This window comes from Psittacula echo, assembly GCF_963264785.1.
Source record: "Psittacula echo genome assembly, chromosome: 1".
Taxonomy (NCBI): domain Eukaryota; kingdom Metazoa; phylum Chordata; class Aves; order Psittaciformes; family Psittacidae; genus Psittacula; species Psittacula echo.
In genome coordinates this window covers 103,127,910-103,155,185 of record NC_137735.1, presented here as the reverse complement: position 1 = coordinate 103,155,185, position 27,276 = coordinate 103,127,910, and the positions used below count along the sequence as shown (strand labels likewise).

The following is a 27,276-nucleotide window of genomic DNA, read 5'->3' as shown; positions in this document are numbered from 1 at the left end:
CACTAGAAAAATGTTTTTGTGGGGCTTTTTCTCCCCCGTTAGGGCATAGCATTTTATTTGTGTATGTCTTCAGCTGTGCAATTGTATTCAAGTGTCCAGCCAGTCTGGGCACTTCTGTTTTTTTTTTCTTTTGATTCCTTGGACAGTAGCAACTGATTGCAGCAGAATCCTATTCCAGGTCGCATTGGTTTATATTTTTCAAGTACCATATTTGTGCTGAAATACAACATAGCAGGATAGCTGCCATCAGCCTCTAAAACAGCATGTAGGCCAAAAGGCTGGAGGGACAGGATAGTGGAGCCATACCAGTACTGGAGAACCTAAGGTTTGGAAGGATCAGGTATTGTGTAAACCTGGGCAGGCTGGACAATTAGTGTGGTAAGAGGCGAGAGATGAAAGGGGCTAAGGACGTGGAGAAAGGGTCTTTGTAATAGAGCTGAAGGAGGAATCTTGTACACAAAGAAACAGTCCTGTGACCAGGCTGGATTTCGTTTGCCACTGCCTTTTCCTCTCCTCCATGGAGTTTCTCTTCTGTGTTGTGAATCATCACACTAACACTGGCTGGTGTCCTCTTGATAGGAAGCCTCCACTGCATTAAGATTTGTGCTGCCCTTTTTGGTTTCTGCCCCCTTTATTGCCTTATAACTTACAGCCATGTCCTTTTTTTTTGGTTACACTCAGATCTGGAGATAATATGTGCAGTGGAGCTTGGCTGGCCCTGCGATTGATTAAGAACTACCTTCCCCTGCTCTGTAACACTCAGGGGAAAAAAGGGGAGCTCAGAGGGAGCAGAGATGGTGCTGTGACATAACCCAGGTACCCAAATACTCATCCTAAGTGTGCCAGTGACCTGCAAGGGTACTCCTCTGTCTTTAACTTTCTTCTGTATGTTTCTGTTCAGAATGACACTGCTTTAAAAAAAAAAAAAAGAAGGGGGTGGAGGGAGGGAGAACTTGACGTTATTCCTTCTACCCTCATAGAATTCCTTCTCCTTTATTAATTTTAGTACCACAGGTTAAGGATGTGTCAGGTTATATAGTATAAGATGTTCTGTCTATGTGCAGGGATGTTGCTGCGAGTAACCTCTTCCTAGGCTGTTTTTTCTATGAAGAGAAAGGAGTGAGAGCACTCGTTAAAAGCAGTTGTGCAGAGGAGGACAGATTGCAGCAACCTTGAGAGATCAAATCTGCTGGAAAGCAATGTTTAGAGGAAGAGTTGTGTGCAGGTGGGCAAGAGAAGGCTGTCTTAATACTATTTTTTGCATACTGGAGAAAGATAAGTGCAGTAGGAGTGTTCTGTGGCTGCAACAATACCCTTTAATGCATTGAAAAGTAAAAGTATTACATAAGAAAAGTAAAAACATGACATAGAAAGTGGGGGAAAAGTACACAGGCTTAAAGAGTTTATATATAAAGTGACATAAGTAGATGCAATAAAAGGTTAAACTGAAAATGATACTGGGTGGTAATGAGTTATATATCCTTAGGAAAAATATTTGTGCTTTACCTTATGCTTGTGCAATTGGGCTTTATTAGAACCTGCTTAATATTTAAGCTTCACTTGGTATGCGATGTATGTAATTTTGTTAATCAGTTTTGGTTTGAGAAGTTGATCTGGCCAAATGGCATCTTTAAAGACTCACATGGATCTGAGTATCAAATTTACTGGTTTTCAATGGAGAATCCCACAGTACCCTGACTATTGAAGCTGCTAGTGATAGCAAAACATGTTGTCCAAAGTAAATGGCTTTATCAACAGATTAGCAGATCACCATTGTAATTTATGTCTGCATCCTTCCCTGCTTACAGCAGCAGTGAAATAGTTAACAGTGTTCATTTATGAGCAGTGTTTATTAGGCTTTAGAGTGAAACACAGTGGAAAACAACTAGGCAGGAATGCAATTTCTTTAGGCCTTGTCTCCAGCTTATCTTTGTTTGTTTGTAACAGGCATTTTTCAAAGAGATATTTGAGAGAGAGATTCTAAGGCACAGAGTGGCACCCAGCATGTAAAATAATAAGTTCACAGTCTGTGCCATCTTATTTTATGGATATTTTGATCTCAGTTATAAGATACTGTACAAACTTTAACAGGAAAATTAAGATTCTATAGGATATGGAAAACACAAGTAAAGCTGTTGTCACAGTGGTCTGTGCTAGGTCTGTAGTTCTTTAATTCTCTAGTAATACAACCTAACAAACTCAAGAACCTTTTCTTTTTTTTGTCAGTATATGCACTGGATACAGATGTCTGGATTAAAATAAAGTTCAGATCAGTTTTGATTAGAACTGCGCTTCGTATTATTAGAATGTGATGGATGTGTTTGGATGAGGAGGAAGTTCGCAGTTATGTTTAGATTTCTTCTCTGAGCAATTTATAACCTTAGCGTTAGTCACATACCCAATCTCCAGTCCCTTTCAGAATATATAAATAAATATAGTGTAATACGTGAGCAGTAAAATTTATGACCATTGGTTGATCTCATTGGAGTCTCTTGCTTGCGTTTCTGAAGAGAGGGTGCAGAAAAGAATATCTCAAAACATGCATCATCTTAATTCTTTCCACAGACATGTTACAGCAGTAGGCTAAATCCTGCAGTCAAGATCATTACTTAATATGATGATTAAGTGAAGAAACAGATTTTTACTTCTAGGATGAAGCTAGCTTTTGTGGAGCAGACCTGTCTAAAGGTTATGATCTTTGAATCCTGAGAGTTAGGCAAAAGTTCTTGTGCTGGTGTGAATCCTTGAGGTGCATGTTGGTCTCAAAAGATGAAAAATTTAGGTCTGCCACCCATAGCGTCCCCTTTACCTTAGCTGTTCTCTATTTTTACTTACGTCTCTGAATTTTTTTTTCCAGGCTGCTGATTAAGTGCCTCCTGAGTTTCATCATGCTACCCTTATTTTTTTCCTACTATATCTGCAAGGCCACGAACTTGCTAATAAATTAAGCTTCTTAACTCATTCTTCCCCTTTCCACAGGCTATATAATAATACACTGTGTTGATTTCAAACTCTTTTGATGTTCTTATCTTTTTGGAATTCATAAAAAAAATTTTGACAAAAAGAGTTTGTCATAAAGAAAAAAATAATTTTTGATACTAGTGCTGACAATACTATTATAAGTAATAAACAGATTAATCAGTTGAAGCCCAGTAGAAACTGGGAACTTCGTTGTGTTATCCTGTGAATGAAGACCAAAGAGGAAGTTCCTATTTACCTTATTACCTTATTATTTAGTTGCAGAATTTTTCCTTGTGCTGTGTTTGCACATGTGCATGCATGCACACACATACAGAGTGTCAATGAAATGGTTTGTATGCCGAGGCTTGCTACTGCTGCCTTGCTGCAGAAATGTCAGTTTAGCTCTTATTAGTGATGCAAGCAATCTGAAACCCCACTGTTCTGGGGTTTTGAAGTCAACTCAGAAGTTATTTACTAGTTTACTAGTGTTTCTTAATCTAGCCACATTTTGTACTGCCTGATTTGATAGTGATATTAAAATAGATGTTACTCAGCTGAAAAAATCACATCAGAGATGACATGTGCCTTCTCATTTGCTACATGTATTATCAAATAGCTACCTGAATATGCAGTGAAATGTTTTTGAAGGAGAGCACAGATTTTTTAAGTTTAAGGACTTTGATATAGGTCTCTGAAAGTCTCTGTGACTTTGATGCAAGATTTCTTTTTAAGCAACAAAAATGTATCCACCATTTCATCTCAAGGTTTTGTTTTTTATCTTAGTGTTGTAAAATTCTGCTCTCATCCCTTGCTACCTTGTGTGTTCATTAGATAAATCTATGTTGTTTCTGTATAGCTTGTAAATTCAAGTCAGCCTCTTCTTGTGACTGAGAGTCACAAGTTGTTTGTTGGAAGCTGTGTCTGTCTGCAGCCTTGAAAAAAATTCAGTTATCTTTTCCTCTGGTTATGGTGATTGTGCTGCGGTGTTTTCAAAGCAATGTTTAGTTATTTCCTACCAAAGCCAGGCTGGAAAGTAACACTGTCTAACAAAGCAGGAGGATTGCCTGTGATAAAACTGCCAGTCCAAGCAGCAATTCCTAGAGTCTCAGCCTGTAACCTCCAACAGGATGAAGACATTTGCAGTCCAGGTTCTCCTGTCTTGTGCTCTGTAGTGAGAAAAATATCCCTTCTCTGGTGAGAGTGATCTTGCTGAAAAAACTTGGGAAGTTCTGTAGCACAAATCCTGATTATGATGATCTGTAAGGCAGTGTGTTTGCTGAGGGTTCTGGGGGTGCAAAAAAGTGGTGAAATTAAAAAAGTGCAAGATGACAGGAAGAATATAGTAAAATTATTGTGTATGCTGGATTAAGAGCTGAACACATGTATACTCTTCTAGACAGAGTGATTTCTCCCCCCTTTTTTTTTAATGAAATCAGTTTTGCATTATACTGTTCTGGAAAAAACACTCTCTTAACTATCCTCCAGATTATTCTTGAACTGGGCAATGGTTAGTTGTGTGTGTAGCCTCCTTTCAGGCATAAAGGCTTATCTAGCTGATAGCAGTGCTGAGGGAATCATAGTATAGAGTCATTCATCTCCAATGCCAATTGCTTAATGTCAAAATGTAGAAGGAGTTGGGGTTTTAATTACTTTTGCTCATAGCTGTGAGTGGTGATTCACGGAAGTTATATTACTAAGGTGTGAAATAAAGAGGAGGAGTATTAGAATGAAACAGACTTCTCCTGCAGTCATTCAGTTCCAGGTATCGTGGTCTAGTAGTTTTATGCTACATTACGCTCACTCAGTGTGTTCATGCTTACAGAACTTGTATTGATGAAGTCAGTGCTGTACTTCATTTGCCTGTGTGTGAGCTGGGAAAACACAGAATGAGTAAGGAGAAAATCACAACCCTTTTCTCTTCCAGAAATTAATTGTAGCACCATGCTAGGTTTCTTTACTGTTTATGTTCTCTGGGTTCATCTAACAACACTTTCATTAGATCTTTTCCAAACGTACTGATATCTGACTTTATCCTCAGTGTGTAAGCTGCATGTTAGCAGTGGAGTGCATGCAAAGGGTCCTGGTAATGTCCTACTGTAATGCCAGGAAAAAACTTGTAGGAAAAAACAGTGACATTTGCTTTTTGATTTGGAAAAAGTTTCCTGAAAAAAAAAACCAAAACAGCCCAAGTTAGTTAACAGCAAGTAATTAAGGACTCAAGAATAGTGTTTTTAGAAAGCCCTTGTTTAGTAAGTCTTCCTCAAGAAGGAAAGATATGCAGGGATGGCCTCAGAAAACCAAGGGAGAAACTAGGAAAAGTACAGATGACTCATGCCCTGATCAGAGGCTCTAGCCTATGCAGTTGTGTGCAGCATGGATGCCTTCTCTGGAAGTTTTCAGATGTCAGTTTAACAAAAAGACAGCGGAAGTACTTCATTCAGATAGATGCCTGAAGCACCAGTAGCTGAGGAGCCAGCCTGAGTTTTGAGGTTGGTTAAGAATTCAGCAGCTCCCAAGAAGTACAGGAGAGTAATAGTCCCCCTGTACTAGGCACTGGTGAAGCCATACCTTGAACCTGTGATCATGTCACTGCAAGAAAGACCTTGAGGTGCTGGTCTGGGGGGAAGTGAAGCTGATGAAGGGTCTAATAAGGAGTGGCTGAGGGAACTGGGGTTGTTTAATCTGGAGAAGATGAGGCTAGGTTAATGGTTGGACTTAATGGTCTTAAAGGTCTTTTCCAACCTGAACAATTCTGTGATTCTAATACCGCTATGGGGTTATCCTGAATTCTGAAGCGGTGCTTGGAGCAGTGAGGCAGTCTTTGCTCCTAAGACCCACCCTATTCTCTCAGGCTGCTTCTTATCTATATTTTCTCTGAAAGAAGGAATATATTGTCCCATGATCTTAGTTTTTGCTCTCTCCTTCCTGTATCATAACACAGCAAATAATTTAGAAATAAATAAAATAGCTACCATTTGCTTACTGATCCTGGAAAAAATATTGAAGTATTTTACAAACTTGACATTATTTCTGTCTACAGCCAGTTTTTACATCTCCCTGTAAAAAAAAAAAAAAAAAAGCAAAACCCAAAACCACAACAAACAAAAAATCCCCACCTTACTATTTTTGTCTTCTGTTATGTGGCTAGTTCCACATGCAGCACAAGTACTGAGCTTATCCAAGAATGATGTTTAAAAATGACCCATATTCTGAGTGGTAAGTAACTCAGCTTTTTCAGTGCTGGACTGACAATCACAGGCTGATTAGATTTTTACAATTTCCTTCGTGGAGGTAAGTCCCACTTTGATCCCTTCCAAAGGGACTGCTTAATGAGAAAGGGCTGATTCTGTTTGAATAAAGCGATCTGACTCTGTTGACAAGGTAAATAATAAGCAGGTTCTGATTTTAGTCGGATTTTAATGATATTGAGTAGCATTTCATACCAAAATGATTCTATTTCACTTTACACGTGTAATGATATATTTAATACAACTCCAATTATTTTAATACATCCCAGTGTTTTAATTCCTTTTGAAAAGCAAAACATCACTCCACTCCCTGCCCCCCCCCCCCCCCCCAAGCGAAGAAATTCAGTTCAATAAGTTTCTATCACCCCTGGCGTCACCAGTTGTTCCACAGCGATGTCAGGCTACCTTTGCAGTAATAATTTATATTAAGGATATTGTCAAATTGCCTATAAGAAACAATTTCTCTGTCTCTAATGCAGGATCAAACAGAATCTTTTAAAGTGAAGGAAAAATGTTATTAAAGCAGGGCAGGGCTGAGAGTCTCAATTTGAATAATTAAACTTATTTTGTATTTATAAAAGCATTTATAGGGAATAGTGACTTTATAGCATGATTGTTACTCAAATCAGCCCTATTGTTAAGTTTAAAATGCATATGGATGTGTTCTTTTTGTTCAGATAGTTTAGCATTCAAGGAGAAAATCTGTTGCATAATGAAAGCAGTTTTAACTATTGTCTTATCACCATCGTCTCATTCGTTAGTGAACTTCTGGTGTCATGACTTTCAACTTTTGATGGCATATATGATTCCTCTCTTGAGAATTTTTTTAACACTTCATATGAAGATAGGTTTTAGTTAGAGGAACACTTCTTAACTGAATCTAGGTAAGGATATGTAGTTTTCATGGCAGTCAAAGCTGGAAACAAATTTGTCTACTGTTTTCAGAGAAAAACTGATGAATAGAGAATCCAGATTTTGGAGGGTCTTGTTCCTAAATTGAATCTTAGTTTAAATGGTGGGTTTCATGTCTGAATCCAGGTTATTGAAACTTACACAGCTCCACAAAAATACTTTATTTTTTCAGTGTAGGATTGGACTAGATGATCTTTTGAGGTCCCTTCCAATCTCTACCATACTGTGATATTGTGGTACTGTGAGTGTGGAAAGAAAGAAATAACAGTAAGATGATTCAAACAGAAGTTGGCACATCCCGTAGAAAGATTCTATTTCATGTTACTTCAACCATCATTTTTATATTCTATATAGAACAAGGAGATGTGTCATACCTAACCACAGCTTTTTGCTGGTTCCATTGCAAAAACTATGTAGAGCAGTCTCTTTCCTATATGATAATGAAGCTAGACAACAAAATTACTTAACCTTATAACTGAACAAAAAGAGTCTACCATACTTGTCAAACTGTATTTGTAAGTGAGCTAATTAACTCAAACCCAGTGTAATTCTAGAAAGTGAAGATGGCAGGTACTGAAGATATTCAACAGTGCATTACAGGAAATGGATTTTATTCATAGTATCAATGTATTAACTTTCAAATAGTTTTAGAAAGCCATCTAGTAAAATCGAGACTTGCTAGTAACACTATCCTGTTGAAAGTGCATGGAAGCTTTGCCAACCTAGTATTTAAAGCACTGACCACAAATCTTTTTTATTTGAAAAATATTTATATTTTCTTAATAGAAATTGAAAGTATTAGTTAAAAATATACTATTCAATAAAAGTACATTTTATGTTCCACAAATATCGTGTGCTTTCTTAGTTTTAGCCCAAGCTTTTACAAGTGAAATCAATTCCTTACCTCAACAATATTCATTATGAAAAAACATAAATTCTGTCTTTTATGCAGCTGTCATAGTTCCTGAGACATATTAGACCCTAGGGCCCAGTACTCCATTTAAAACATTCTTCATGTCATCTTTATTTTTTTTTTTTTAACATTCCTTTTGCTTGTTTGATGACTTTTATTCTTCTCCCTCTCATTTAGTGAAATTCAATATTATGTCCCTATTCTGTTCCTTTTAAAGACAACATAATAGAAGACACTAAAAAGCAGAGATTTAGTATTTTTATTTTTAAAGGGAATATAGCCATGTTTATCACATTGCCTACATTCTCCTCTGCACTTTCCTGTTTTGTATTTTTTTGTTTTCTTGCGTATTCTCTGAAAGATGTAGGACATCCAGATGAATTGAAGAAGAACAAAAGCTATGTCAGACTTGATTCTTAAAAATTATTTATGTCCCTAAAGCTGCAAATAAGTACATATTGGGAATATTAAGAATGCATAGAGACTCTTGATTTTTGTTATTTAACTAGGTTTCAACTGGCAGTCTTCATACTCTGAAGCATCTGAAGTTATGCTGCTTGGAGTTCTGACGAAGTAATGATGTTTAATTTGTCCTTTTATTTATTTTTTTTCCCTTCTTCTTTTAAAGTAAGTACACATTTCCTGGCTCATATTCTCAACACTGTGCTTGTATCCAGGCCTACTGTGGCTAGATCCTTCTCTAAGAGGTTTAAGTGCAGTCAGTGGTAACAACACAGCAGGAGAAAGGGTAACAGAGTTGTGTTCTCAAGGGTATATACGGGAAAACAGTGTAGGCAGTTTCTAAAGATTCTCTGACTAATGGAGTAATTACTGTAGTTCAGAATATGAGAAATGATTTGGAGTCTGAGGTGTGGTTTTCTTTTTGTTTTGGTTTTATTTTGGTTTTTTTTCTTTTTGAAACTTTTTTGTTTAGGTTGCAGTTCATACCAACTGCAGGTGGGATTGGTGCCACATAACTCTAGTTATCTTAAGTGCCCATTTTCAGCTAATTGTCTAGACACTGTTTATTGTCAATGAAAAAATAGAGTTACTTCAAGAGTGTGATTCATCCCATCCTAAAATAGACATCTAAGCTGGGATGAGTTGGAAGTAGTTGTCTTTCTCTACCAAATAGGAGGAAGGCACTGACAACTGGTTAGACAAAAAGCAGCTGAAGATATGTGAGATGGTCACCCTCTGAGCTATCGATATATCTTTTATCCCTCTCTGTGTCACTGATTTGGGAGATGAGTAACATTTTTTAGTATTTGCTAAATAGGACAACCATGTATCCGCCTGGTTCAGGAGTACACAAGGCAGAAAATGGTGTATACAGTTCCACTGAACCCATGGATAGACAGACTGTGCTTAATTTTGATTTGTCAGATGGTAGCTTAACGAACAAAAGCTGATGCATAAAGCACTGTATGTATTTCAGGTTGGGATCAGCCTAGAAATTGTCATCCACCCACAGTGAAGACTCCACTTGGTTACTGCTCTGTACAAACAACGTCACAGTGACACTCCAGAGCTATCCTGTCACATTCTCATTTATTTTCTGAAAAGTACATATTCTAGCTGAAAAACAAATTAAGCACAAAATGGGTGTATAATATATCTCAAAAATAGCTTGAATGGAAAACATTTCAAGCTGGCAGAAATATTAGCATGTTTAATACCATATGAATGGTTTTCTCAATGAAATTCAGATTAAATATCCATTAAAGCATTAATGACATTTGAACCTTTTTTGCAATAATCAGTAACATTTTTACAGCAGAAATACTGTGCAGCTGTTTTTATTCCCATGTATTATTTGTGAAGTGAAGATGCCATTTAACATTAAACTTTAGAAAAATGTTTGTATTTTGAGGCATACTTTGTAACAGAAACAAATCAATTAAAGGCAGTTATTAAGATTTCATTTTCTTCTCCAGTACTAAGTTTCTCCTGAATTTTTTTCATAATTGGACAATAATATTTTTCAGATGATAGTGAACTCTTCACTGAGAAAAAGATGAACAGAACAGCTGTTGCTGTGATCTAGGATGTCATCTCTATGAAAATTTGCTTAACAATTTAAAGGAACAAACATGTTTATTAAACCTGCACTGATACTGGGCTGAGGTAGGAGAAAATAACACTGTCAAATTTCCTAAGATCCACCCATCTCTAAAACAGTTTTCTCGGATTTTGGTAGCAATGTAAGTACACCAGTGGGCAAATTTACCCTGTTTCTATCATATGTTTTGATGCCTGAACTGTTGATTCTTTTTTTTTTTCTCTTCCCTTTGCAACTCTGATTCAAAGAAAGGAATACCAAGGGCAGGTGTTTCTGCTAGCTTGTTAACTGAGTTTTCTTTTGTTCACGTTTGAAAGCACTTACCCCCATTTTACTTACATTTTACTTGATACAATCTTAAAAGTAACAAGTGTAAATTCTTAAAATCTCGTGCTCAGAATGTATGGAAATCTGTGCTGATTCTGAGCACTTCTACTTGCTTAATGCATGTTAAGGTGGAAAGAGACCAGTCAGTTAACTGATGTAATCATATGCACAATGCAGCTATCTTGTCTCATGTAGTTGTTCCTTCCACGGTGCAAAACAAGATGCTGTACGTGTTTCAAATCTAGAAGATTCTTCTGTTTTACTTTCATTAGGCCATAACTTCTGTCAGCATTCTGACTTTTGTTAGTCTTAAGATAATTTCTTCCTCTTACCAAACTGTGACCATAAAGACATAGAGATCATGGTTATCTTTTTCATCCTTTTAATAATAACAATAATAAAAAGCCCTGTTGCAATTCCTTGTCCATTTATTATTGTGATATACATTTATTTTTTTTTATTATTTTTTTTTTACAAAGGAATTTGACAAGCAGATTTCTGGAGTTCTTGATGGAGTTGAAACAATAGCCTATGCATGTCATTGTATATGCATAGTGAAATGATGAACGTAAATCACACACATACAGGCACACACAGAAAACAAGGCACTGTTAAGACTGTACAAGTAATAACTGAGGGGTTATTGATACATTAAAAATCGAGCTTTTAATGAAAACTATATCAGTAGTAATTTTAACACCCTAAAGCTGTTCATTGTTTTGGGATTCTCTGCTTGAAAGCCCAACTATGTCCCTCTTTCCGTATGTATTTGATCCCACATTTGTAGGTGAATAAATTGCTCCAATGTTGTTGCCGGAACGAACTAAAAAGTCAGCCAAACGTTGTGTCACACATGTGGCAGTGTTGCATTTCCGTTTCTCCAGATGGTGACTACTAAGGTGAAAAAAAAAAGAGCCAAGATTAAGTCAAATGGTGAGCAATCAAGTGTGCCACTTCTAATAGGCATTTGATCAGTGCTAATGTGGGAGTTTTTTTAATATGTGCACAAATACAGGAACATTACAATCTTCCTACCACCTACTTTGTGCCTGAAAAAATCTTGCGCTGCATGCTATTATCAGTTTTAATGATGGGGGTTATTTAAATGCAAAAACCTTAACAGTCATATGTCTTTTGTATTGATATTCTACATAGCAGTTTATGACATGTAGAAAACCTGTAATGATAGTATAGTTAAGACAGTAAGTGAAAACAATGACTAAATGTTTAGCTTTAAGCTGCACTTCTAAATCTATTTAGAGCTCTTGCTGATATCATGAGGATTACTAACATAATGACAATCACTAACACTTATTTAGTTCTCTTCTTCCCACAGAATCATATCTTGCTCTTACTGAAGTGAACAGTAATATTCCAGCCCACATCAAGTGGACTGAGTCCAAAGATTCTTTCTCTCAACTCTGCCATACATTGTGAGAGGTGGCAGGCATTGCCACCTTCTGCCAACCTCTATCACTTAATATTTAGCTCTGGGTAAAGAGAGATTTATTCACTATCGAAAAACTGCCATGTCTGTCTTGAAACACCAACAACTTCAAAATGCTGTTGTCATAGGAGATGATACTTTGCTGGATGAGACTCTAAAGAGTGTCCACAGAAGAATCCATATCTAAAATCGTTTAATGGTCTGAACCAACAGATCATTTTCGGAACTCCGTCTGGAACTTATGTAGCATGAGATTTACTTCTTTTTTTCTTTTTTCTTTTCTTTTCTTTTCTTTTCTTTTCTTTTCTTTTCTTTTCTTTTCTTTTCTTTTCTTTTCTTTTCTTTTCTTTTTCCTTTTCTTTTCTTTTCTTTTCTTTTTCCTTTTCTTTTCTTTTCTTTTCTTTTCTTTTCTTTTCTTTTCTTTTCTTTTCTTTTCTTTTCTTTTCCTTTCTTTTCCTTTCTTTTCTTTTCTTTCCTTTTCTTTTTCCTTTTTCTTTTTCCTTTTTCTTTTTCCTTTTCTTTTTCCTTTTCTTTTTCCTTTTCTTTTTCCTTTTCTTTTTCCTTTTCTCTTTCCTTTTCTTTCCTTTTCTTTCCTTTTCTTTCCTTTTCCTTTCCTTTTCTTTCCTTTTCCTTTTCCTTTTCCTTTTCCTTTTCCTTTTCCTTTTCCTTTCCTTTCTTTTCCTTTCTTTTCTTTTCTTTTCTTTTCTTTTCTTTTCTTTTCTTTTCTTTTCTTTTCTTTTCTTTTCTTTAATTACTGCAAAACTATTAGCTTCAGAGAGCTTAGATTTTCAGATTTGTTTCTTAGACCACTATGTTTTCCCTTCAGATAGAAATGTTTGCTTGCTGAAATTGCTTACTGACTTAACTGTTAATTTTCTTGGGCTTCTTCATGTTGATGTGGCGTGAGGTAGACAACAGTTTGCAGCAAAAATTTACTGTAAGGAATAACAATTTCCCAGTTTCAAACTCTGGGCAATTACCAATGAGTTCCTTTTCCTACTGAGTGGTTGAATCTGTTACCTGAAATGTCATCTATTCTTTAGGAGTTATGTGTATTGATCTAAGAATCCAAATGTAATAGCAACTGTGAGAGGAATATTTGTATTATACTGGTTTATACTGGCAAACAGGAGCAATTTCTAAGCAATTACTATTTTAAATATGTAACAGTATTTAAAGGAAATGGTTGGATAAGGCTTGACACAGCTTCTTTAATCTAAAAAGAATCCATGGGTATTTCTGTTGATTTCAAAAAAATTTACTCGAGGCTTTAACATATGAGGTTCAAACAGCAACTAGTTCTTATGGAAATCCTCATTTGTTTGTGGAGAAAAAATTCTCTTTTTCATTCAAGGTACAAAATCAGGCCCTGACACTCCAAATTTAAAACCCCAGTCCTGACAGAAAACTACTGGATTTCTAGCTGATGTGTAGCCTGATTGAGCCCATTATACCTGTTAGCTTTCTAATCTGTAGCCTTTAATTGAATATGTGCTTCAATGAGATAGTTCACCCAGTAAGGTATACCATGGCCCCAGAAAAGCAAATAGGGCATGCAGCACTCATAAAGGTAGATGCCTTGTGTTTGAGTACTAGAATTATTATTTTTCTTTTTAGTAATACTGTAAAAATGTGGGAACCTAGTCCCCATAATCAAAATATTTTGGAAGATAACCGCATAGTCATACAATAATGATATTTTTTTAATATACTTGAAGAGAAAGCAACAGGGAACTATATAGACACTTGTATTTACTGAATCTGCTCATAACAGAATTGTCATTGAAAGAAACTCACTCAAAAGCCTGATGTACATAGGATAGTTCAGTGCTGTTTATCTTCTAGTACAAATTGCAGATACTTTTTGAACTGTTATTTTATTCATTAATAAGTTACCTGAAATTTGATTTATGCATTTATAAACATGAATGCATTTCAGACAAGTTAAATTCTATCAGAGCCGATTTCTTCTTTTCCTTTTTCCCATGATTAAATTGATATTTAACTCTGTAATGAAATATTACTTAAATCCAGGACCCAGTTATGCTATAAAATAATTCCATTCTGGCAGAGCATTAGTGTTATTAAGAAGAGTGTGTTTTCTTTTTTTCCCTTCAGGCTTGGAAATGTGACAAATTTAATAAAGAAGGCCCTTTCAAAATACACTTTTCTTCTCTAGGTAATGTAGTATTTGTAACCTTTTTAATTTATGAAAGCATTATAATTGTAAAGTGATTTAATCATCTGCACTTTTGTCTCTGGATTTCACTTTCTACCCCAAATGCTTTGATTATTATGCTTACAGAATGGCTCTATTTGTAAGAAGGATACTTAAAGCTTTTTTTTTAAGAATAAACAACAGAGTGTCTCAAGTAACAGAATATCACTTCATAATTTAATCCTAGCTGATATAACTAGAAGAAACAAGGAAAATCAATACCTTTTTGTCTTTGCTCCTGGTTGTTCTGACATTTCCTCACTAAGTCCTGAGGGTGTATTCTGTGACATTACCGGCAATACCCATCCTTGTCTCTTGGAAGTACCATCAGATAGATCATCAGCCACAGATAATAATCTTTAAATAATAATAAAATATCCTATGAAATTGAATACCTCTATTTCTTTCTCATATTATTTGAGATATGAAAGCAAAAGCAATTCATGCAATAATGTGAACAAGTTTTCCCCTAAAAGAAATAAATATGATTATTTATTACTCACTTCTCAATAGGTGTAGCTTCCAAACAGCTCAGAGTGACAGAAAGTGCAATGAAGAAAACTGACAGCTTCAGGTTGCACATCTTTGCTTCCAAACTTTCTGAAACGAATAATGATTCAAACCTGAAATCTAACTGAAATACTCTTCAGCATATTGTATTACTGATGCCCATTGTGTCCTAGATCAACAACAGCTAGTCCTTTTCACAAGCTAGAGTAAGTTTAGTGGCACAGCAGTTTCAGACAGGTAGCTCTCAACAGTAAATATTCATTTTCAATCTAGTAATTCCAATCCTTTCCCTTATCTCTGATTTGTACTTCTTGACAAGTCCCGGTCTCAAATTCTGGTCCCAGCTACAATTTACCTTGAAGCTATCCTAGCGTTTTCCTGAAAAAAATGCTGTTGATTAATAGTGAGAAACATTGTGCTTTCCTGAAAGCACATCTGTTGCACTGCATCTCAAGTAAGAAAAAAAAGGGAAATTGTTTACCTTGTAATGGTCAGGAAGCTAACTGAAGACACACGCCTGTGTTAGCAAGAAGGGTGCATACAACAGTTCCACGCTTGCATCTAGCTCTGGAGTATCCCTTTTCCCCTTTCCTTGCTGACAAGTAATACGGCTCTTATATACCCTTCACACCTTTCTCAGCTCTGACATCAGGCAGCACAGAGAGATTGTCATTAATTGCCATCCCTATAGACAGAAAGTACCCCAGAGAGGAGCAGAGGAAGATAGGTCATTACTATAGCACATCAGTAAATATTAACCTGGTATATGCAGGATGCCCTCATGAAGATACTGTAATAGCATATTGCACATCAGAACTGTAGGTTCAATTTTACGGTTCTGATAAGATGCTGAGGTAATATTCCCTGTGGGTGTTTTCAAGGGCTAAATAAGGTAACAAAAGTTACACTGAAAGACAGAGTAAATGAAACAGTATATCAGCAGTTATTGAAATATAAGAAAACAGCTATCTTAGAAAAGATAGATTAGTTAAAGTTGTGGAGGTTTGTTGTAGAAGGATATAGTGATCAAAACAGAAAAAATGTTTGAAGGGATGAAGGTATGAAGAGTAAGAAAAGACTGAAAATTATTTAAACTGACAGGGTGATCATTCAGGGTAACAAGGTAGAGCTTATATACATTTTTCAGTGAATTAGAAATACAAATGAAAATTTTGTCATTATTAATGCAAAATCTTATGTTTTACTAACACTGGCAGATTCTTTGTCATGCATGAAAACTGTGTCAATTAATATCCTTAGGAAGGCAAACCCTAGGAGTTAAAAGCTAGAAAATATCAGAATAAAGACTGCCTGTGCAAATTTATTTCTTTAGTGTGCACAGAATATTGTTCAGGGAAAAATATACAGCTTTTAATAGGCAAAATCCAATGTTAATAAATTACCTGACTGCAGGTTTCCAAGGATAGAGATGAGAACCATTTTTTCCCAGTTTTGGTGGGAATTTTTTTCTTTTCCTGTTCATCAGTTCCCTTTAGGTGCCCAAATGGAAAGCAAGTCTTTCAGTTATTTATGGAGATTAAGATGCTGCCATAAAAGCTCAGGCAAAATTTTCTGTGATAAGAAGTTATCATATACATCTTCTATATTCTGAGACAACATGAATTAATTCATAACTGCTTCAATGACAAGTACCATTTCCTTAACTGGAAGTCCCTTTCTTTGTTGGCCTACTCTGTAACACCAGATTTTCCCTTAAATGGCCAAAGTTCCAGTGCTGGCTCTCTTCAGGCATCTATGCTGAATTGAGTTGACTACAGAAGGAAAAGCTGGCAAGGTAGCCTGTTAACCTGATAAAACAGCTAGTCTGCAAATAATATTCTAGTAAGTGATGATTTTTTTTGTCTTTTTCTTAAGGATTGCTGCTTCTGAATGATTTTATTTCTGTTTTTAACATGATCATACATATTTTTTTTCCAGCAGGTTCCTGTCATCCTCCCATGGATGGACAGTCCCAGTGTAAGAGGAGTAAGTAAAGAGTTTTATGTTCACCATGACAACATGTTCTGTGTGACATCTGAAACAAGTTTATCTCTCCAAAGAGTCTTCTGTTGTTATTTTCACTGTAGTGTTTGACTACAACAAAATAACATTTTGGTGTTATTTTCAGTGTAGCAATTTTATTCCTCTGAAATGAAGGCATGATTAAACCCATTGTACAGAGGTAGAATTGCGCTAAAAAAAATTTATGCAAATAATCTGGCAGGTGATTTACACTAGCCAATATTCGCTGTTTGAATATTGAACTTGAAGATGTTGTGGTGCACTTCTCTTGGGATGGGAAGATATCTGGGTCCCACTGACACTCAGTAGCGGTGTATATGCTCAGCTCTTGTGAAAAGGCAAGCTCATGTTTCAACTCCTGAAAAGCAAGATGCAGTTTGCATCTAAGATCTTGAAAGATTGGACTGAATATTCAGAATCTGTTATGTTTCAAGGCATCTAAGTAAATTTAGCTTGTTGTGTCAAGCTTGAATCAAACTATGGGTTGATGTAAGAGAAGTGAAACAGGCTTTTCATAGAAATATTGGTCCTAATTTTAGCTGTCCTGCAGGTGGCCCTAGGGAGCCTTTAATGATTTGAGGGAAGAATCAAAAGGATGATTCTTGAGTGCATTGTAGAAATTAAACTAGGCTCATGATATCCCAGGACCATTGCCTGCCTTCTGGGCAACATAGCAGAATAAGTGAGAAGCATATCCAGCAGTAAGTCAGATGTAGTGTTAGCAAAATTAAGGTATTACGGCTCCTGTTGCAAGCTCTCTTAAGCAGTAGTGTTTCCCCACACAAACAAGACTAGAATATGAAATTGTGGAATCTCTTTGACAGGAGAACTATTCATAACTCAAATTTCAAGAAACTGGCACTAAGTACTGTCCACTTAGTACCATTCAATTAAGTGGTTAGAAAGTTATTTTTATCACTGACAAAATTCCTTAACCTTGATCTTAAAAAAACCCTTTATTACTGTGCATAAATGTTGTCAGGCCAAGGAAAAAAAAAATCACGTATTCTCAGTAAGGAAACCCATGACCAATTCCATCCTTAGTAGCCTTATGGTAATTTTACATATTTATACTGGTATTTAAGTCTGTATGAAAAGGTTTGTCTAAAGTTTTCTTTGTGAATGATGGTTAGCGGACACCAGAGCTGAGGTTTACAAAGAATCCAGAAGATATGTTATGCCAATGCCCTGGTTCCTTCTGGAAACTACCTACATAAATGTCTTGAGTTGCAAGATGATGATGCAACTGTAATGTAATGCTCTGCACAGTAATGTGTTGACAGCAGAGGTACAGGGAACCAGCCTCATCTCAAAAATCTGCTGCTTTTATATAATGGGGAGTGGGATTTATCTGACTAAATGTGAGATGATTTTTCTGACTACAAAACCAGCCTTGGATGACTCGCTCAGATACAGATATTTATACTGCAGGTGTCTAAATGCATGTGAAATGATTTCCATCATGGGTGCTTTAACTCTTTCATGTTCTCAGTTCCTAACATTTAAGGTTGGCTTCCTCTCTCATATTTACCCTTTTCTTAGTCTATTCCTGACTCCTGCTGGACAGCTGTTTTCCGCTCTTAGTGGCTGCTTTTCAATTTCTGAGTTCCACATTTGCTTAATGACATTAATAGCACATGTTAAGACTTTTGGTTATGGATGTCTCTTTCCCATTTGTGAGAGAGACAAAAAGCCATATTACCTGTTGCATATGCTTTACCAGATGCCGTACTGCTTTGTAAGGTAGATGTCTCCAGTAAATTACATTGTTGCTCAGTTACCAGGAACTAGAAGTGTGTGAATAACTCACATTTAATTTGCCTGTTGTATCAAAACAGAAAAGGAAAAGCTGTAGACATTAACATGAAATGGGCTTATTTCAATTTTTTGAACAAACCAGAAATCGTAACAGCAGCATTAATATTCATCAGTATAAATATTATCAGTAATGAAACAAAACGGTGCATGTGTCACTGCTTGTAGCTGTTATGAGTTGAGCACGATGTTTCATGTGATCTGACAAAATTGTTTCATTTTTATAACAATTTTATTAGCCTTTGATTCCTTTTAAATAAGTCTTAAGCTTTGAAACAAAAGTAAACTATAAAAAAAAAAGGTTTCATTGATAATGTCAGCACCTCTGAAAATGTCTAAGTAAGTGCCTTGTTTTCAAATGGCCAAATCTGAAAGTAGAGAATTAGATCAGGTGCCTAAGCATAGTTTTCTGCTATCATCTTATATATCCTAGAATATCCAGGACTGACATTCATGAACCTGACTAGTAGCACACTGTCTTAGCAATTGCAAACTAAGTGTAATGTCAGAGGGAGTCTAAAGTTAAACTAGACACTATGATTAAAAACCTTGATTGTTCCCTAAATTTTTACAGTTTGATGCCAAAGTCTGAAAAAATTTGGCTATAACAATCTATTCCCAGTATTTCTTGCTTGTTACTATGTTGATGAATACTACAATGTTTGTACTTTTGGTGTTGTAATTTTCTACTGTTAGCAGTTAAGCTACATGTATCTGCTATTGTTTTATCAAATATGCTTTTACTAGCACAATTTTCTTTGTTACTCCTATTTGGTGTGGGCTGTGTCAGCACTGATAAAAACTTGAAAAGCTCTGATCCCCAAACTGATGTTAAACCTGTGGAAGAAATATGGAAGAAACAGCAGAAGAGGTAGTAGGAGGAAAGTCAATAATTTATCCCTCAGGGAAAAAAAAAACAGGTGATACAGGAATGAAGGGTGGCCATCCGTGGAACTGACCAGCAAATGGAATTAAGTCAGTTGGATAATGAACAATGTCTTAAATCTATTTTTTATGATGTATTCTGCTACTTGGCTCACACCATTGACAGAACAATCATGTAGGCTCAAAGGGCTATTGCTAATGATTCCTCAGAGAATGACCTCAGCAGTTTGTGCTGAATCAATTCCTATACCTGGAAATCTCCCAAGCAAGAGGAATAAACCCCATGTGTAGATCAGAAAAATCAGAATTGACAACACTGTGGCTGATAAATTATGGTTCTGAATGCCATTCCTACTCATGTTTTACAGAGTTTTAATTGCATGGCTTCTACTGGCTTGCGTCCAGCAGTGTACCTTTGAATACAACAGAATGTTTAAAATCTTAATTTTCTTTTCCTTTGTCTCTTCTACAACCTGCTTCCAGAAGTATAAGCAAAAGGAGACCTCCAGTTATCAACGTCACTTTCAAGGGCTCTAGACAGTGCTAATGGTAAAGAAGTAATATGAAATAGTACTACTATTCTTCCAAAAGTTCTTCCTTGCGGGTAACGTAAGCCATTCATTGCTTCCTGCTATGACAATTCTAAAGTCATTGTCTATAAGATTTAATCCATAAAATGGTATTCAGCTTTCAAGTATATTGCTGTAATGTACACATACCACCGCTATAATAGTATATGGAGTCCTATAACATGTGGAGAGTTGTGAGTGACTATATTGCTACTGAATGTGCAGAAGGAGGTCTCCCTGAAAGCTCCTGTAAAGGACAAGAACACATTAAGGTATTAGGTGTATGTAGAAGAGCTGTTTCTGATTTACTAAATGTAACTGTGAGAACTCTCCACCACCTCTTCGCCACCCCAGCATCTTATAAAAAATCATAGACATCTGTACAAAATACAGTGGGACCAGACAACATCCTCCATGCTCCTGAGACTTATTTCAGTGGAGGTGAATTGCTAGTAAGTACAAAGCATGCTGAACCATTCACCAGTAAGAGAAACTGCTGGTTTTCAAAATAAATCTACACAGAAACATGTTAGCACTTCCTACCTGATCCAGTGCATAAGTTTTAACTAAGTTTTCTTTTAAGCTATCTCACTTTCAATAATCAGATTTTTTTTCTTTTCTTCTTCTTTTTAATTTTTTTTTTCTCTTTCACCTCTGCAAACTGCAGCAAGAGAATGACAATCTGGCTTTGTCTTGAAACACTCTGAGTCTTTTAGATGATGCTGTCTTGACAGCTTTGCTATTAATAGTGGCATTTTCTCTGCCGTTTAAAAAGGAGAGTTGTGCTGAACTGAGATTCAGTCGTGTTCATAATAATTTTTCACTAAGGGCAAATGCAGTGTACTAGCTTGTGTAGGAGGGTTTACGTTGACAATAGCATGAAACATAAGTTATTTATGGTATGTCAGCCCATGTGGCTGCAAAACAAGATAGCTCTTCTTCAAAAAGTAATGCAGTAGGGCTTCATTTACTGTATGCTTGGATAATTATATGTGTGAGTGCAAGACCTGACCTTTTTGTTCTACTTGGAAATGAGAAAAGATTTTGATAAGCACAGGGAACATGAATCAGTATATGTAATTATCTTTCTACTGTAAGAAGTCATTAAAAATTCATAAGGAGTTCAGCATATGCATCTGGAAAAAATTTAGGATTATGACTGTTATGGTAGTGTCTTTTACACCAAATACTGCTGTTTCTGTCTGCTTAGCAACCACTCCACTTTTGGCTGAGCTTGTCCCTGATAACAAAAAAAAAAAAACAAACCTAATTAATGGCATGGAAAAGTCAGTATTTAAAAGTATTTGTGAGAGTTCTCATTTAGAAACTATAAGTGACATGGCTGATTCATAAGGTGATGTTATTTGTAACAAACTGTTACCGAACTAAATACCTAGTGGACAGTTGAGGGCACTGGGTTTTTGCAAGGCAAAAATCACCTGAGGCTCTGGAAACTTTCAGTCATTAACATATTGAAATAATTTCATATTAACACATTGTGCTAATGAATGCTATAGTTTCAATGCAACAAAGCTGAAAAGTAATGTTATCATAGATTTGATTCAGAAAAAAGCCCACCCTCGTGCAGAGCAGCACATACTTCAGGTCAGGTGTCTTTAAATTAAAATCTGTGGGTGTTGAGTAGGTACTCTTCATTTAGAATGAGTATCTTAAGCTCTGCTTTTGGATTCAGAGTTTTCTCTATGGTATAAACTATTGTCTAGATTGGTAGTCTTCTTTTTTTTCTTTCTTGATATGCAGGATTCCTGCACATTCCCTTCTGAAGAGGTAGACCAGCTCTGGCTAGTGACTACAGTTCTAGTGACTATAGGCTTGATTTTGTGACTCTTTTACAGAGGCCCTGTACACCTTTCTGATGCATTCCTACAGGATGTAAAGGGTTAGTTTTGTTTTAGAGAACCATCTCATTGCGACAGTGGTCATACTTATTGATCTTGTGTTTAAAAACTCAAGAATGTTGTATATATACCTATATAGTTTCACATCAGCATAACATTTCATACAATTTCATGTCAATGAAGGGTTAACACATTCTTAAATTATTTTATAAGCAGTTGACATAAACAGTCATAATCTTCTCTGTGGTGTTATGGATCATTACAACCCCTCCAGGTCATATATCATTCTGTTGCCTTTTATAATTCACATAATAGTCTGTAGCAGTTGAATAAACAACTGTTAAAAGAACCATAAAAATTGTCACCGTAAGAGTATGGTATTTTTTAATAGAAAGTCTTACATGTACACTCTTATTTGAAGTCAGTTCTTTAATTTCCATTGTCAAAAGAGGGTATATATTTCATGCAACTTAAATCTTTCTGAGCAAGAGTACCTGTTTTGGGGGATCCTATGTTTAAAAAATTTCTTATGTTTTAAAAATGGGGTATTTGTAGCTAGAAAGCCATGGTCACAGGTAGATGCATAGATTCAGAAAAGTTCATTCATGTTCCTGGAGCTTCCATTTGGATATTTCACACCCTTTAGGACTGAGCTGTCTTAGAAAAGGTTCCTATGTAAAGTGTAACTTGAAAGGCCAGGAGTATCACCTTTAAGCATTTTCTAGTAAGCAGTACCTAGCCTGGTGTTATCGCTGTACACAAAGCATATTATCACACACCAAAAAACTTGGGGACTTGATGGATAGCGAAAGTGAAATGCTATCAGGTTACATAAACCGCTGATTGATGAATCATAGTTAATGTCATTTTTTAGAGGAAAAGACTCCAGAGAGACTTTGAAGCCTTCGTACTGCCAGTCATCCTACAGTACATTTGTTCCTTTAACTTTTCTTAGATTATGTTCATGAGACAATATGCCTTATTAGTGGAAAGCTGATGACCTAAGCATACAACAAATCCCTTTGTACTTAAAAAAGGAGGCACTGCCCAAAAATATATCACTAGGTTTTCAACTTTTGGGTTGTTTTTTTTCCTTTTTTTTTTTACATAAGTAATTTATTCAGAAAAGCTGCTTTGACAAATGGAACATTTATGTTTTCTAACATTTAAAAATAGAAGTTTGTGTAACAGAATGTCTTCCAGCCTTGTGGCAAATTTTACAAAGAATGAAGAATTTCATGTCTTCATGAATTTTGTCACAAGGCTGGAAGACATGAACCTGTTTTCTTAAAACAAAAGCAACCCCCAAAATCCATACAGGTTGAAATCAGTACGTTAAACTGCTTTCTTCTGAGAGAAACAGTTATGACAGTGTTACCAGTTTAAATAAATAGTTATGAAAACACAACAATTAATGTTTTGTACATAGACAATATTATCTTCAACATATGGATCTGAATACTTCCTATAAATAACTATTGTTCTTGAGTTACAGGGAAAAATATTTGAGACAATGATGAGTTAAAAGGGATGCACAGAGTTGATGGCAGAGTTGAGAATGGAAGACAGATCTGAATCTTTATCTAGTCTGTAGGTGATATGCACTCTGTTGAGGTGAGAGAAAAGGAAATCTTACTAGATAGTCAAACTAAATCTGAATTCAGGTTCCAAATGGGCAGAAAGTCTTCTACCCAAGTCTCTGTGTCTCTGCATATACAGTGATAAACATCACCCCACTTTCTTTGTTAAATGCAGATGGGTGCTCCCCTATGTGGCTTGAGTAGATCAAGTTCTTACTTGTTAGTCACTTCACTTTCCAGCACAATGAGACCTTGTGAGTCCCCATGATTTACCTCAGTCTAGTATAACCACTGCAGAATAAATACAGTTTTGATTAAAGGTGGATCAGTTTAATTATTATATCTTTTTTTGTTTTTGCATCCTTCCTCTCTATCATCTGAGAGGGTAGGTTCCCAAAATATCTTGAGAAGGGTTTTTTGCTTTGTGCAGATGTTGTGACTTCTATAAGCAGCTGAAAGGAGAGAAAATGTTGTGAAAGAGCCTGTCTTGTAAGATCTCTAGACTCAGTTTTGCTGATCTGTTCAAAGGTTTAACTTTGCAGCTTTTTGGAGTGCCCAGACCAAAGCACAACCCTAAGAAGAAAATTCTGTGTTGTCCTTCATAGAAATGCACTCTGTTAGCCTCCATTTGACTGGGAGCTGCACAGCTACTCAACTATCACAGCTCTGCACTGACACTCTTCCTGTTAGTACTAGTGAGGTTGAAATTTTATGTTCACTTGTATCTCCTGATAAATCTGCAGTAGAGAAGCAGATCTCAGGAGATACAACTGGGGAAGAAAATGGTTTTAAACATTGCTTGGATTTTGGCCCAGCTCTGAACTGGTGGGGGAAATGACAGCGAACCTAATGTGTGTCACAATGTCTTTATCGAGTTGCCATGCTATATCCTATGGGATGTGCAACCCATGATTGCTATAGTGCTCAAATTAGCTACATTCGTGATTGTTTACAACTGCAGTACTGGGAAAGAGCTACTTAGTTCTCAGTGTTTCCAAAATCATGTATTGTATTTAGAGTGGGGCCAGCAGTGACTTCTGTATTTTTGGTAGGTAAAATCATTACATCTAACATTTAGAGTAGGACCAATAGATATACATCAACTCTGCATTTTTTTACTGAGATCTTCTGATGATTTCCATAAACATACCATTAATCCATTTGAGTTTCCTCTGAGCTTGCATAAGCAATTGTATGGGTGTCCTGACCTTAGGCTGGGAGCTGCTGGCTGACTGATGAGTAGACCTAGGATGACATAAGGAGAGATGACAAGGTGTCATCTGACCTGATTTTTATGTGTCTAAAAGTTAGTTATCTAGACTAAGCTAGCTCTCTAGTCTTTCAAAGGAAAGGGAAGAAAGAAGCACCTCCAGAGACAGTTTCCTCCCACTTATTTCAGACAGCTGTCTTAAGATGGGATGAATTACACTCTGGAAATACCTGACTCTCATGCCTATTGTGAGAGCCTAGATGAGGATCTTCAACAAAGGTACCTGCTAAGAATAGGGTCTACCTGCTTCCATAAGCCAAATACTCTTTCAAGGCATTTTCCTTGCATTATAATGCTCATAGTGCCCCAGACAGAAAAATTTACTTGTAGTCTCAGTTTCTCAGGTCTGAGCTGGTAATGCAGGAAGCAATGAGCTTGGTGCAAATATGGCCTTTAGGAGAAATCCCATGGAGAAGGTGGGAATTCAATATGCTAAGACATCAAGGATTCTCTATAATGCTATGTTATCCATGAATTAATCACAATAGAAATTCTGAATTCTATATGCACAGAATGTTACATTAATTTGCTGAATATTAAACTGTGCATTTGTGAACATATGGTAGTTTCATATCTCTACTCCTGTTTTTTGTTGGGTTTTTTTGAGAGGTACTTAATTTGTACATGTTGCTGATCATTGGCAAGTTGCTGAGGAGACTCTACCTTCATTCAGTACCCCACTGCTGAAGGCTCTGTGCTGAAACAAAAGCAGGTTATAAAGGTCAAGATCTGCATGGTAGGTGCTTCCCAGTGTCACTTAAACACATCCAAACACTGAAAACTCACAGAAGTCACTAAAGTGCCCAGGTATGGGCATAATGGGAGTATTCCTTCAGGTACTTTTTTATGCACACAGACCATGTAAGCAGGCTACAATCACCTACTTTAAGACCGAGAATTCACACTTACCCTAAAAATGTTCCCCCAACATCCTTCAGATTCCAAAAAGCCTGAAAAAACATAAAAGCTTTCCAGCACTCTCAGGCAGCAAAATATTAAAATCAATGTATTTCCAGTATTTTCGTTGGAATGATTTCTTTTTTATCCCTGTAAAAGGCCTTTTTCTTTCCTCCAGGACTGTGGATCCAAATGTATAGATACTAGTCTTTGTTTGTTTGTAAGCAGAAGTCTTTAAGACACTTTCTCCATGAAGCAAAGATTGATATAATTCCAATAGTACTTCCTTTCTCATGGTGCTACAGAAAAACAGAACACCAGAGAGGTTTGAATGTAGACAGTCCTTGGGAAAACTCTTGTTAGTGTGCATATGTTTGTGTTTGTATGTATGTGTCCAAAGGAACATGCCCTTGAAGCATCCATTCCTTCATGTTGCTTTTAAAGCTAAACTTGGTTTGTACTTAAGAACATCAATAAGTTCTTTTGACTTCCATCAATGTTCAGCACTTAGGTTCCTACTGTAAGATACTTTGCAAATATGCTAATATGAAGTGACCAAAATTAAGTGTGATGAATGAGAGTAAATCTTTTATAATGGGCTATGTAAATTTTAGAAAAAAGGCATTTAAACCTCAAAAGTCAGTTGAGATAAGCCGATGCATGCAGTTTGTCCGTCATCCTGAAGAGGTACTCCAGCTTTTAAAAAGATAACCTGTTTTTTCCTATTCTTCCCCTTTACTATTTTTTCTTTTCAATATCATAAGTTTCTAAAATGCAAATTATTGATGAATTCTAGGGGAAATCTTAAAAACAAAGTTATCTGAAGTGGAGCTAGAAAATCTTATGATAGTAGGCACAAGCTATAGACCACTCAAACTAAACTAACTACCTGGGTAATTTTTTTTCCTGAATTGGAGATAAGTATTTAAAGCAAATTGTGAAGTGCCTGCTACAAGAACGTATTTATTTGACTGCAATTTTTACTTTCCAGTTTTTGTAATCCTTTTGCTGACCTGAGTCTTCAGTTTTACTTACCCTGAGCAGAAACTGTTGAACAAAATAATCTTACTGAGATTGTAGAATTATGCAGTTCTCTATGTGATGGTAGTATGACTTTTTATCTCATCAAAGTTTGTGTAATGGTTATTTATTCAATAATTAATTAAATTCCTAGCCAATGACTTTTATTGTACTGGTTTGTTTATTTCCTGTAGATGCTGAAAATTCTTGCACATAATTTAAAAACTCACTTTTAAATAATTATTACGAATAAGGAGATTTGAAAATAAGGATCTCTATAGACTAAATCATGGTGTATACACCCCCCGGATAGACATGGATTAAAATATAAAAATATATGAAGAATATATTCTACAAATAGTTATGAGATGAAATATTTAAAAAATGGATGGGGTAAGAGAGAAAGAAGAAAGGACTGGTAAATCCTCGTAATAGCTAAACACAAGGTATAAAGACACCCAAACTGAGATCTTCAGTTCTAGTTTCTAATCAATTAAGATAAATATGTAACAAATTCCCTGTGCATTATTCTAGCCAAATCTTTTGATTAAGTGCTTGCAGTCAGATTTTCATGGCTAATTGTTACAGTTAAAATATTGAAGTTTAGATATTTTTAATGAAAAGCTAGACTAATGCTCTAATGACACTGAGACTTCTCTGTTACATAGAACAAGGCTTAGTTATGCACAGAGGGATGTTGCACATGGAGAGAAGTCACTTTACACTTGAATGAATACTACTTTGTTGTTGGCATACACTGT

The 27,276-nt window shown here is 36.0% G+C and overlaps 1 protein-coding gene across 1 annotated transcript; it reads right to left on the bottom strand.

The window, feature by feature from the left end:
* Positions 1–10,210: 10,210 nt before the first annotated feature.
* Positions 10,211–14,671, bottom strand: IAPP (islet amyloid polypeptide; the record flags this gene model as incomplete). The annotated part of the gene is made up of 3 exons (XM_080634827.1): positions 10,211–11,314; positions 14,311–14,445; positions 14,592–14,671. 3 exons carry the CDS (start codon positions 14,669–14,671, stop codon positions 11,125–11,127), a joined length of 405 nt encoding a protein of 134 aa, XP_080490953.1. The 3' UTR covers positions 10,211–11,124.
* Between the last annotated feature and the right edge of the window lie 12,605 nt (positions 14,672–27,276).